Genomic DNA, 12,415 nt, shown 5'->3' with positions numbered 1-12,415 from the left:
ATATGATAGAGGTCTATAAAATCATGAGTGATATGGAGAAAGTGAATAAGGGAAAGTTATTTACTTGTTCCCATAATATAAGAACTAGGGGCCACCAATTGAAATTAATGGGCGCAGGTTTAAAACAAATAAAAGGAAGTTCTTCTTCACACAGCGCACAGTCAACCTGTGGAACTCCTTGCCTGAGGAGGTTGTGAAGGCTAGGACTATAACAGGGTTTAAAAGAGAGCTAGATAAATTCATGGAGGTTAAGTCCATTAATGGCTATTAACCAGAATGGTTAAGGAATGGTGTCTCTATCCTCTGTTTGTCAGAGGGTGGAGATGGACGGCAGGAGAGAGATCACTTGATCATTGCCTGTTAGGTTCACTCCCTCTGGGGCACCTGGCATTGGCCACTGTCGGCAGACAGGATGCTGGGCTGGATGGACCTTTGGTCTGACCCAGTATGGCCGTTCTTATGTTCAGCTAGACAGTAGCATAACTGCAGCTGCCCTTTAGTAAGGGATGCCATTGCGAGACAGGTTTGGTTTGGGTTTCCTTTCACCCCACAGTCACTGGGGGTGATCCTGTACCTTGCACCTAGGATAGCAAGGTACAGGATAGCAAGCGTGAACAATCGGGACACTCTCTTTTTTTTCGGGGGTGGGGGCAGGGAGGGGAGGTTATAGTTGCGTATACAATACAAAACCCCTAATAGCAGGATGGCTGGTCCCCATACTTGCATTGTCCGAAATCCCAAACTGGGAAGCGCTCCGGCTCGCCCAGCTAAACTGTTATGCAGGAGGGATGGAGGCTTAGGAGAACGGCTGCCAAGCCAGGGCTTCTGCCTCTTTGTTTTCCATGGTGCTTGGCCGGAGCGTTCATTCCACCTCCCTGCCTCTCGTTCCCCATAGTCACCTAGGGTGGCGTCTAGACCACAGATGGGCCCAGCACAGAGGCTATAATTAAGTGCTGCTAAGGGAGGGTTAATTGGGACTCTGGACAAACTCCCGAGGGAGCTGTTCACATCTCCCCGGACTCCTGCTAGTCTGAGCCCATCTGCTGGAAATGAGGGGGGGGGACACAGACAAGGGGGAGGATTGTACCAAAGAAGGGCAGGGTGCGTCGGTGGGGGCGGAATCTGCTGTCAATTATTTATCAAGTGGAGCAGGAGAGAATTCTCCTGCCAGTGATAAATTGCTGCTGAGGAGCAAGAGGACTTTCCAAAGTGGGCTAATCCATTTAGCGAGACGCCTGTCAGCTCCTGATGGGAGGACAGGGGAGGGGAGGGGCATGATGGGAATGCGGGGCCAGTGCTGCTGTGTGTAGTGGCGGATCTGCAAGGGCCGCGCTCGCCCCGTCTCTCTGTCACTTTCATTCAAGAAAGGCCTGGAAGCTAAAACCAGGGGAAGCCTCCCTCAATCGTGGCAGCTTGGAAAGCCAAGGGCAGCAGCACCCACACTTCCGGCTTCTTCCTGCTGCCCTGGCAGCGACAGACCATGCGGCTTGGTCTGCAGCGGCACTGTCCTCTGCAGAGAGTGTCCCAGGGTTTTGCAAACCATTTTACTTCCTATTTTTATACTAGGAACAGGACCCTCCCTGCTCCCCCTCTGCTGGGGGACCTTGGCCCGAATCTCTGGAGGACCCCAATAATGATGTCACATGTGGCTGAGCTTCAACTCTCCCTCCCCACATCTGAGTGTCCAAGGGGCGCTGCTCCTGTCAAGGTCTAGGAGGCAGGGAGAGGGCTGCAGCTCAGATCAAAGCCCGGTGTGTCGTCATTATCCAGCTCCTCCCAAGCTTTGCCGCAAGCCCTCAACGAGGGCCTGGTTTGTCTCTTGTAGAACCAAGCAAGGAGAAGCTTGGTGGGGAAGAAAGTTGAGGCTGATTGTGCTGCACAAAGAAGCCGAGCCAGCTCTCGGGTTTGTTTTTGCTCCGCAGTTCCCCTTTAAGCACCGGGTTAAACACAGCAGGGGCTCAGACGTGTTCTAATCCCTGTTACAGGCTGGGGGGGAAGATTCCCCAACTGCTGTCACTTGTCAGAGCTCCATTGGAGGACAGTTTCCATCAGCAGAGGATCTGCCTCCAGGTTAGGTCAAGGTTCCATTAGATGGTTCGGCCACAGTTCACACAGGCCAGCCGACACCTTGTCACCGTGCAGAGAGGTTATATGGTAGATGCTAGGTTATAGCAGTGAGCTGGGGATGGGGAGGAGCACAGGGAGGGTCCTTGCTCACTTGCTTCAGGATATTCCCGTAGCTGCAGAGGTGAAGCCACGTGAGACAAGTTGGCGGGATGAAAAGGCATGAGCCCTGCAGCTGTACTGAGCAGGGCCAGGCCAGTGAAAGGTTGCGGGGAGGCACATCCCCCTGTGGCTCCCCACTGCCCTAGGGGCTGCATGTGTCTGGCACCATCAGGAGTTAGGGCCAGCAAGATGGGTGTGACCCTTCCACTAGTCTCTGGCTGCTGCTCCTCTGCCAAGCCTCTCGTGATGCTGTAGCAGGTTGAGTCTAACCCCACAGGCTGGGTCATGGAATCCAGACCCCGGCACCCTCTCTCTGCTGCCACCACCCATGGCTGAATGCAGGTCGCATTAGTCTAGGCAAGGTGGGACCAGGCCTTGTCTACACCTATGTGGTATAGCTGCCCCAGGCCTGACCCCTGAGTGTAGGTGAGGCTCCAGTTGTATTCATTCTGGGTTTGGTTCCCAGGCCCCGGATTCCCTTCTCTCTGAAAGGCACTAATCACCCCTCAGCTACTAGTGCCTGGAGTTTGGTACCTTCCCGAGGGGAAAGGGTGCCTCTGTTCGTCGCTGGAGGAGGTGCCGGGGACAGCCACCCTCTCACAAGGCTTTTCTGAAGAAGAAGCCGCTTCTCCCCTCCATCAGGCATGTTTTCTGGGCAGGATCCAGCTGTCCTCTTGGCTTCACAAGAGCAGCTGCCTGGGACACCCTGAGCAGACTCTCCATTGTGCTCTTGGGAGCAAGCTCCATTGAATAGCACAAGCCAAGGAGCAAAAAGAGTCTCTTGCCTAAACCCCTAGAACTACCCATGCGGTCTGCAACTGTATCCACCTGGGTTGGGATCTCATCAGCACCCCAGAGTTCAGCAGGGTCAGAATGGGCTGGGAGACTTCCAAGGAGCACCCTGGGGTGACGGGAAGTAGCACTGGGGCTTCAGTGGGGGGGGCGCTCTTCCCTCTGAACCCGGCTGCACCCCAGCCTGGGGTTACTCTGCTGCTGGAGATGCTGCCTTACGGACAACATGTCAAAATGAGGCCTTGCTCATGAGTAGTCGAGAGAGATTCCCGAGCTGCTAGCCCCAGTGTCCTGGCCAAAGTCAACCCGGGGGAGTTAGATTTAGCCTAACTTTCCCCTACCGCTTCCATGGGTCCGTTTGCTCCTCGGTTCCTGCCCCGAGCCATTGGGTAGGTTGCTGTGCCCTTTTCAACAGCTGCATCTTTGCACCCAGAAGAGGCAGCGTTGCAATGGTAGGTCTTGGATTTTAGGCTGTGAAGCGTTTTGGGAGGACGTCGTATCTAATCCATCACTGGCATTTGGGAGGTGCCAGCCACCAGAGGGTTTGGCCTGATGGAAATGCAAGTGATTATGATATAAAGCACATGGGTGCTTCCTCCATTGAGCCGGCATTCCTGGGATAGACCTGCCGTGCCCGAGGAGGAAGTGTAATGGGCGAGGCTGCTCCATGCTCCCTTCCCCATTGCCATAACCTGCCTGGGGTCACTTCCAGGGGTCCAGCGAGTCATTCATTATTTACTTGCTTGTCTCTGTGTTCCTGGGGTACTTCCTCAGTTTGACACCTGGGTGGAACATGGCAGGGACGAGCACTGATACTCATACATGCCTGGCTCTTGGCCCAGGCTTAGGGCCGAGGGCAGGGCCATGCTGGGGTCAGGCTAGCTCTTAGGGGCAGCAGGGGAATAGGAGACCACAGCAGATGTGTTGACCAGCTTGTGGTATGAGCTCCGCCAGGTGCGTGCACTCATTTTCTGCATGGAAAGGACTGGGATTAGGTAACAGGAGCAAGACCCAGGCCCATGGGAATTGCTCAGGAGGATGGTAATTCAGTGGAAGTGATGGGCCTGATTCTCACCCATGCTTGCACCTTAAAGGGGCCTTCAAAGGGGAATAAACTGTTACTGACACCCACTCTAAGGCCCCTTTACGCAACGAGAGCCGTGTAACTCAGAACAGGCCCAGTGGCTCCTGTCCTTCCACTGGCCCAAATCAGAACCATGGATCCAGCGTGTCCCCGGCTTTGGCTTGCTCAGCTCTGGGGTTCGGGCTTGGCCCACAGGGAAGATTTTGCGTTGTTCAGAGCTGGGTTCAGATTTCAAACCCCTCCTAGGCCAGAGGGCTGCGGAGGTAGGAGAAAGCCCTGCTCAGCGCCTGGGCGGGGTGGAGCTTTCTGGCTCCAGAGCCGTATACAGCCAGCAGAGGCAGACCTGGGGAGGGGGCACGTGTGATGTGAGGGACTGGGCATGAGGCCGGGAGTCAAGGCATTTAGCCAACATTGATAGAAGCGGCTAGTGCTTTGGGGTACCTCACTTATTGGGGCCCAACGTGAGCCACATTAAAGGAGCTGAGCACCTGCCCTCTAGAATCCAGGCTCCTTTCTAGCGGGTGAGGCCCCCAAAATCGCGGCATTGCCTTAGTTCTGCTCCTTTGAGGCGTGACTCTGTTCATCTTTCCCCATCTGAAGAATGAGGCTCATTATCCTGATCCTGCTGTGCAAATCTGTGTGAGATCTATGGCTGCACTATGCAATGGAAGTGCTCCGAATTCTTCTTTTAACCTGATTATAATCTGCCAAGGCTGGAACAGCTGGAAGAACCTTCACTAGACCATGACTTTAGCTCTCAGCACGGGAGGATGTGCCAGTCTAGAGAGCAACTCTTACTAGTCTGGCTTAAAAGGGTCCATCTCGCAGTACCCATCCCATCCTGTGCCCAACCAGGCAACCAGTTCCCAATTTTTTGGACCCTTCACCCTCCTTCCATGCAAAGATCCTTGGAGTCGCCCCAGCCTCTGCTGCTGGAAGAGGATTCCACGCTAAGGCACAGGCGCACGCAGCAGAAAACAAACCAAGCTCCGTATGAGCAGGGGCGCCAGAGAGAGCGTGCTGGGCGTGATATGACACCGGGGGGGGGGCGGGGGGGAGGACAGGGCCAGAGCAATGCATTGTCCTCTTAAAGAGGCTGTGGTTTTATTGCTCTTAAAAAGTTTTTTTTTTTTTTTTTGGTACGTTCCTCCAGCAATAAAACGCTGAAATGGACGCACGACAAATCGATTCTGCGCCATCCAAAGTGCCTCGGAGAGGCAGCTGGGCTTTTTTTTAATCTGATTTTATTTTACTGGGACACGTCCATTAAATCATACAGGAATAATGGAGACTTCATCTCCTCCCGCCTCCCCAGCCCCCTCTTTAAATAATTCATGCTTTCCAGTAAAATGCAGCAAAGTCGTGCTTTTCGCCCGGAGGATGATGGGAGAGCTGCTTCCATCACGTTCTCGGGGCTTGGGTTTGGTATTTGACTCATAAATTTAGCTGATGAAGTTGAATGCTCCAGAGAGTGGGGAGCTACAAATACTAAGAGCTTCCCATTGACAAGGAGAACACGGGCCCCATCCAAAGCCCACTGATGCCAATGGGCAGCCTCCCCTTGACCTCAATGGGCATTGAAACCATGTATGAGGAGCAGTCCTGGGTACAGGCCCCCTTGCTCCTGTCTCCTGGAGAGTCACCAGTGAGAGCAGTCATGGGCTTCCCACACACTGTTCTACTATCCATAGGCGCCAACTTTCCCCGGTGCCAGTAGGGTGACCAGATGTCCTGATTTTATAGGGACAGTCCCGATTTTTGGGTCTTTGTCTTATATAGGCTCCTATTACCCCCCCCCCCCCGTCCTGATTTTTCACACATGCTGTCTGGTCACCCTTGGTGCCAGTGGGTGCTCACGCCCCCCTGGCCCTGCCCTGACTCCACCCTTGCCCCGCCCTTGCCCCGTCCCCATTCCAACCCCTTCCCCAAAGTCCCTGCCCCAACTCTGCCCCCTCCCTGCCCCTATTGGACTCCTTCCCCAAATCCCCGCCCCGGCCCCGCCTTTTCCCCAAGCGTGCCACGTTCCCCCTCCTTCCCACTGCTGTTTCGCAGCGCAAGCGCAGGGAGGGAGGGTGGAGAAGCAGGACGCGGCGGTGTGCCCGGGGAGGAGGCGGAGGTAGGTGGGGCCGGGCAGGGAGCTAAGCACCCCAGCCCCGGAGCACCCACGGAGTCGGCGCCTATGCTACTATCAGACTGTGATCTAGGGAGCCCACCCTGGGCTGTGATGATGGTCCCTAGCTCTTACCCAGCGCTTTTTCAGCAGTAGCTCTCAAGGCACTTTACAAAGGAGGTCAGTAGCATTATCCCCATGTTACAGATAGGGAAACTGAGACACAGAGTGGTAATATAATCCTGCTGGCAGAACTGGGATATAATGCAGATCTCCAGCGTCCCCGTCCAGTGCTCTGTCTACTAGGCCATACTGCGGGAGGTCACACAGCGAGACTGTGTTCTCCATGTCCAGTTAGCTCTGGGCCTCCCTCCTATCGCTCCAGTAACAGACCTCGGCCCTCCCCCCCCAACCCCCGCACTCCCTCAGTCCTGGGTGTGCCCCACTCTCCCCTACGGGGGCACTGAGGTGGTTCAGAAGGCACCATCGCCCTCCACACGCTTCTCCAAGTAGAGCTGATTTATTTCCCTGCCAAAAAATAGCCAGGTTTGGTTCAAACCTATTTTTATCAGGGGGAAAAAAGGTTCTTGTCGAAAAAGTTCCAAGCAGTTCGAACCTCTAGCTTCCCTGGGCCGCCTTGTGGGGAACCTTTGACCCCTCCCCTCCCGGCCTTTGACCCCCTGTGCCATCATGCCAGTGACGAGGGGTTGTCTTCACTGCAGCGTTAACCCAGACTCTTCCCCGGCGTTGCCCCTGCCCCCCTCCCATCCGCACACAAAACCCTCTCACCCGAGTTTGATGGTGCTTTCAACCCAGGCTCGCTGGCCCCGCTGGGGATAGAGGCCAGAGCCCGGGTACAACTGTCCCTTGGGCTGGTAACTCACCTGCTTTGCAGTGAGGCCACAGGGCAAAGCTCTCAAGTCTGATAGTCCTCTAGTGCATTCCCCCCGAGTGCCCTGAAGGGCAGACAAGTTCTCCCCCACTTCACTGGGAAAGACTCCCAGAGAGGCTCAGCGCACTGCAGCACAAAGACCCCTGGGATGTGCCCCCAGAAATGAGAGGTGCAGCACCCATGAGGACCCAGTAACTCAGGCAGGGCTCTGCAGTGTGGCTGCTCACACCCGCGCTAGCCTAGCCCAGGCACTAACTCCGCAGGAAGACACGTCCTAAGTGGCGCTGCCCAGCCAGGGATATTTTATTGCCACCCAGGAGGGGATTAGAAACCTCTTGGGGGCCCACGTACTGCTGCCCAGGGGGCATTGGAAACTTCCTGTGGGTGGGTCTAGGTGGGTAGAGACCTGGGAGATCCAGTTTGGGATGGGGCTCCGTCGCTGGCTCCCCAGGCTGAGAGGGCATCTGTGGAGGCACAGCAGGGACCACCTGGCCTCACTGCCTGGCCTGGAGCAGTGTTCCTGGACTCGCCCTGATGCTTGGCCTGGGGGGGAAATCCAAAGGATTCCCCTCCTCCAAAAAGTCTGTTTTTAATGTTAATGGGCCTGAGTCCCTGCTGTGATCAGCTCTGCTCAGATCTCCCTTCCCCAGGCCTAGGAGAGCACAGGGGGTGGGGAGCCAGTGTCTATCACTTCCCTGTCTAGCATAGGACCAGGGAGAGGAGACGGCTACAATCTCCAGCCCGTTGGGGGCAATAACCATCTAGTCTAGCTTCCATCAGCCCCAAGTTGCTGTCTGCTGGGGCTGGAGCCTGCAGCGACCTGGACCTAGAATCAGCAGACGCTGGAGGCTGCTGAGAAGTTGACACACTGGGGGGGAGAGGGGGGGGGGTTGTTATAAACTAAAGAGAAACAAAAATCTCAGAAAATAGCCAAACTGTGACTGCTCTGGGTGCAGCGCTGCCCAGCCAATGTCAGAACCAAATGCAAGCCCACCCCCCAAGGAGCCGGAGACCCTCCCCTCTGGAATTGTGCCCTAGAGATGGGCCCTGGGCTTGTGGAATTGGGGGCTGGATCTGAGCTTCCCCGGGACTGGCAGGGGCTGGGGTCGAGGGACCAGCTCAGGAGCTGTAACGAGACATCCCAGTTGATCAGGGAAGCGCTGGGAGACTCCTTCCCAGCAGTGTCAATGCGGGCTCCATTTTGGTCTTAGCGACCCCCAGGCTGGGTGCTGTTAATCTGGGGGAGGCAGGCGGAGGTCATGACAGCTTTGAGCCGAGGCTGCTGCTCACTCCCCTCCCCTCCGCCCTCTGATAAATGGCTCCAGACAATAATGTGCTGCTGTTAAGTACGGGGGATCTGGAAAAGGCTTTAAGTGAACTTGGTTGCTTTAATCAAAAGTCCATTAAGTGTTGCTTGGAGCCATTGAGGGAAAGGCTGTTCCGATTTGGCATTATCAGCAGGTAACACCCACTTAGCGGAGAGAGAAGACAGCTCTATGTTCTTCTCCCAGGCCCAGCCCTCCCTGGGACTGGCCAAGTTCCAGCGGCTTGTAACATAGCTATCTGCAGCTCTTGGACCCCGGGGCTGGAGTCGCAGGATCAAACTGCAGGCACTGAAATCCAGTGCCAGGTCTTCCCCCAGGGGCTGTGCCCTGGCATCCGTTCCGGATGGGCACTGACCTCCAGTGCCAGTGATTCTTCCCAGGTTTCACTCAGTTGCCAGATTCCTGGGCTGCCTGGGGAATCTGCTCAGGAGAGGTGGGGCCGAGAGCGGGTCTGTTGAAGGGTGACTCTGGCAGGTCTTTGTGGGATTGGGGGAGTTTGGGTCTATAATGAGGGTGAGGCCAAAGGGACCTGCCTGTCCATTGCCGCTCCTGTCTGCCCTGCTCTGCCCCATACAACCCGCGTGGTGCCTGGCTTTCATCCCGGCGTGGGAGAAACAGCAAAGCGAAGACCAGGTTGCAGACAGCAGTACCCACCCTAGAGCGGCAGGGCAGAGCCCGCGGCGTTTAGATCTCAATGTGCTGTTGGTTCCGTACCCGGCCCCGGAGTTCTGCCTCGCACTGGCGCCCTGGCAGGCGTGAGGGGTATGGCGAGGGGAAGATAGAAAGGTCGGGGGGGGGGGTGGCCCCTAATGCCATGTTGATAGATGTCATACAAGAGCCTAACCGGCCAGAGAGGGGGGCATGACAGAGGGAAAGGGGAACACGTGGCGACAGATGTATAGAGCGGTATGTCCCTCTGGGGCTGGCAGGGAGCTCGCAGTGTCTCTGTTCCCTTCTCCAATATGTTTGCCTTTGCTCTGGTTTTTCTCGGCCCAGGCTGCGGAGGCAGCAGAACGCGCCGCTCTTTGGGAAGATCCGGAGCTCCCGGTTTGGCCCCGACGACCCTGACGACGGGACTAGTGACCTGGATGAAGATGAAGATCTACAGATCCAGGTTCCTTAGTGCCTGGTGCGCAGGGCCAATGAGACGGTGGCTGGAGGAGAGAGAAGGAAGCGGCAGGCTGGACGCTTGGGGAGGATAATACCTGCAGGAGCCTGGTCCCGTTCACCGGCCTCGCCATCGGCAGCCAGACCAGCCAAGAGCCAGCAGAGGACGTGTGCGGATACAGCCTCTGGCCCTGCTGGCCTGTGTCACCACCAGTCATGGGGGGGAGGGAGGGTCCTGGAGAGAAACCCCGTGGCCAAGTGCCCGTCCCAGGGGGCAGGATCGGTTCTACCCCAGTGGGTTTTGTAGACACAGGGAGATAAAGCGCCAAAGGGTGGGTTGAAGAGAAGTCCCCAGGAGGCTGTAACCATGAGAGGAGTAGGGAGGGGCCAGGCTGCAGAGCATGAATGAGCCGCCCTGGGCAGAACGATGGCATTGGTGCCGATACTGTATACATGATGCCAGCAGCTGAGGTGTTGTGGAGGCCCCTGCGGTGGCTGAGTGTGTGCATTGGATGGTACGCAGTGCAGTCTCTACTCCTTCAGCCCCTGCCCGGAGTGCCCTCTGCCGTTCCAGCCTCCTGCACATGCCCTGCCCAGGCCCTCCCTCCCCAGCTCTCTCCTGGCACATGGCTTTCACCTGACAGGCCCCATCTCTGATGCCACCAGCCCCCGCCTCGGTTCCAGCCTAACCTGGGAACCATTTGCATCTCAGCATCCCACGTGAATGAACTGAGCCTCGAAACCAATGACCTCCCTTTTACTGATGGGGAAACCGAGGCACAGAGCAGAGCAGTGACTTGCCCAGGATCATGGCCCTCCAAGGCCTGCACCTCAGGCACTAGGCCCTGCCTCCTCCCCATGTGCCCTGTCCACCAACAGCCGCTCTCCCTCACTCCCGTTTGAACACATGCACCTCGCAGCATCAACAGACATTGCAACAATACACCGGAGAGTGTCCAAGGCAGAAAGCAGGCGGCGCTAACCCGGATGAGCCCGGCCCCTGGAGCACTGACAGCAGGAGCCAAGTACACCGGAGCAAACCCTTCTATTTTATATACGGATTTTATATATATGTATGTATTTGTATATGTTTTATATTATTATAAATAGAGCTATGGGCCCAGGCGATTGCTGTGGTCGGTATGGTGCAGTCCTTTCCCCCCACACCTAACCCCTGCGCTATTCTGTACTGCGCCCGCCTGCCGGGGCTGGGCTGGCTGTCCCTGGTCAGGCAAGCTGTTGCTGTGCCGGCCGCGGGGTGGAAACGGAGGCTGGTGGAGACAGGAGATCAGGAAGCAGGTGGCTTCTTCGGCAGGGAACGTTTACAGACAGCGTCTGACAGCTGGCGGGGGGAGGGTTGTAATTGAATTTATGATAAACCCGAGTGTGGGACTAGAGGTGTTATCTGCTGGGATGCCCAGGGCAGGGGCTTGCCTAGATGGGAAGTATGAACCCCCCACAGGCTCATAAGGGGTTAATGCGTGCCTGAGAGCCTGTTGCACCTGGAGGGCATGTCAGGCTTAGTTCAGGAGCAGGCCGAGCTGGGATGGTTTCCATATGGCGGGCGGGGGACGTAGGGTGGTCAGGTCGAAGACCAACCCAGCCTCAAGGGGAAGAGAGAGGAAGCTGCAGGAGCCAGGTTGCACTCCTATGGTGGCGCCTAGGGAGGGGTGAGGAATTGAGGGACGTGGCCCTGGGGGTCGGTGTCCTGACGGGGATGGGAAGAGAGAAGGGGGATGGGAAGAGAGACGGGCATCTCAGACTCCTAGGAGGGGGAGCAAGGTGGTGGCGTTGTTTGATGCTACTTGCTGAAGAGCCTGGCCCTGAAGTGAGAGGCTGGGTGGGGCAGAAGACTTCTTGGCTTGCTACCTGTGTCTCTTAATACGGGTGACGGTGGGATGCTAGAGGGATATGACTGGAGGGCTGAGTTATCCCCCCACACACACACCCATGTCATGTGGTGGGGGACATCGCTATTAACAGGCGCTGGCAGAACCATGTTGTTTTCCCTTTGGATCAGCCCGTGAATGAACCACTGCTCTCACCATTCCCGTGACACCCAGGCAGAGCCTGCAGGGCAGCTGAAAAGGGCCTTGGCTAGGGGCCTAAAACGCTAGTAAAAAAAACCCTAAACAATAATGGCCGGTGATAACAATTTTATAGGGAGCCGGGGGTTTATTGCCCCCATAACAGAGTGTGATGTAACGGCAAGGAGCTCACTTCCTCCAGAGTCTAGGAATCCCTGGAGGGAACGCTGCAGGAGCGCCCAGTGCGGGGCAACTCCCAGCGTCTCCCAGCAGGGGGTGCTCTGGGAGGGGGGCAGCAGCTCTGGTTTGGGGGCGCTCCCAGAAACTCTACCCCCCGCTGGTTTTCAACGAGGAAGTTGAAGCTGGCAAAAAGACAAACTTCGCTGCCTTTTGCGGGTTGCCCCCGGTTTTCTCCCTCCCCTCCAGGGCATGCTAAGCCCCTGGATCTGATCGCAGTCCCTCCAGGATTAATCTAGCCCATAATCTTCAAAGCCCCTGCACCAGCATCCTGCATTCAGGCGACTCCCCTCCCCAGCCGGGCCCTTCTCAGACACACAGCAGACACAGTCAGAAGGCGAGGGGAGTTCGCTCCAGACTCATTGGCACCTAAAACAAGATAGCGTCTGTGCAAGCGGGTAATTACAGCGCCTGGGTCTTCCTGCGGCCCCTGTTTGCAGAGGGCCAGCTCAGCGCTCAGGAATCCCGCTTGTCACCTGGAGATGGGAGAGCAGAGCAGGGGGAAGGGGGTGAGTGGGTCTGAGAAACCCAAATTGCTCCTAACTGAAGGGGTGGCAGAGTTCAGGCCGAGACTCCATCGCCCTTTGAAACAGTGGTCAGAGGGGAAATCCCTCC

The 12,415-nt window shown here is 56.5% G+C and overlaps 1 protein-coding gene across 1 annotated transcript in view; it reads left to right on the top strand.

The window, feature by feature from the left end:
• Nucleotides 1-9,552, top strand: part of CCDC102A (coiled-coil domain containing 102A) — a 28,112-nt gene extending 18,560 nt beyond the window's left edge. Inside the window, exon 8 of the mRNA XM_065416771.1 lies at nucleotides 9,426-9,552. Within this exon, the coding sequence (XP_065272843.1) occupies nucleotides 9,426-9,552 (127 nt within the window). The remainder of the gene's footprint in view (nucleotides 1-9,425) is intronic.
• Nucleotides 9,553-12,415: the final 2,863 nt, after the last annotated feature.

The sequence above is a fragment of the Emys orbicularis genome, chromosome 14, assembly GCF_028017835.1.
Source record: "Emys orbicularis isolate rEmyOrb1 chromosome 14, rEmyOrb1.hap1, whole genome shotgun sequence".
Classification (NCBI taxonomy): Eukaryota; Metazoa; Chordata; order Testudines; family Emydidae; genus Emys; species Emys orbicularis.
This window is presented reverse-complemented; position numbering and strand designations above follow the sequence as displayed.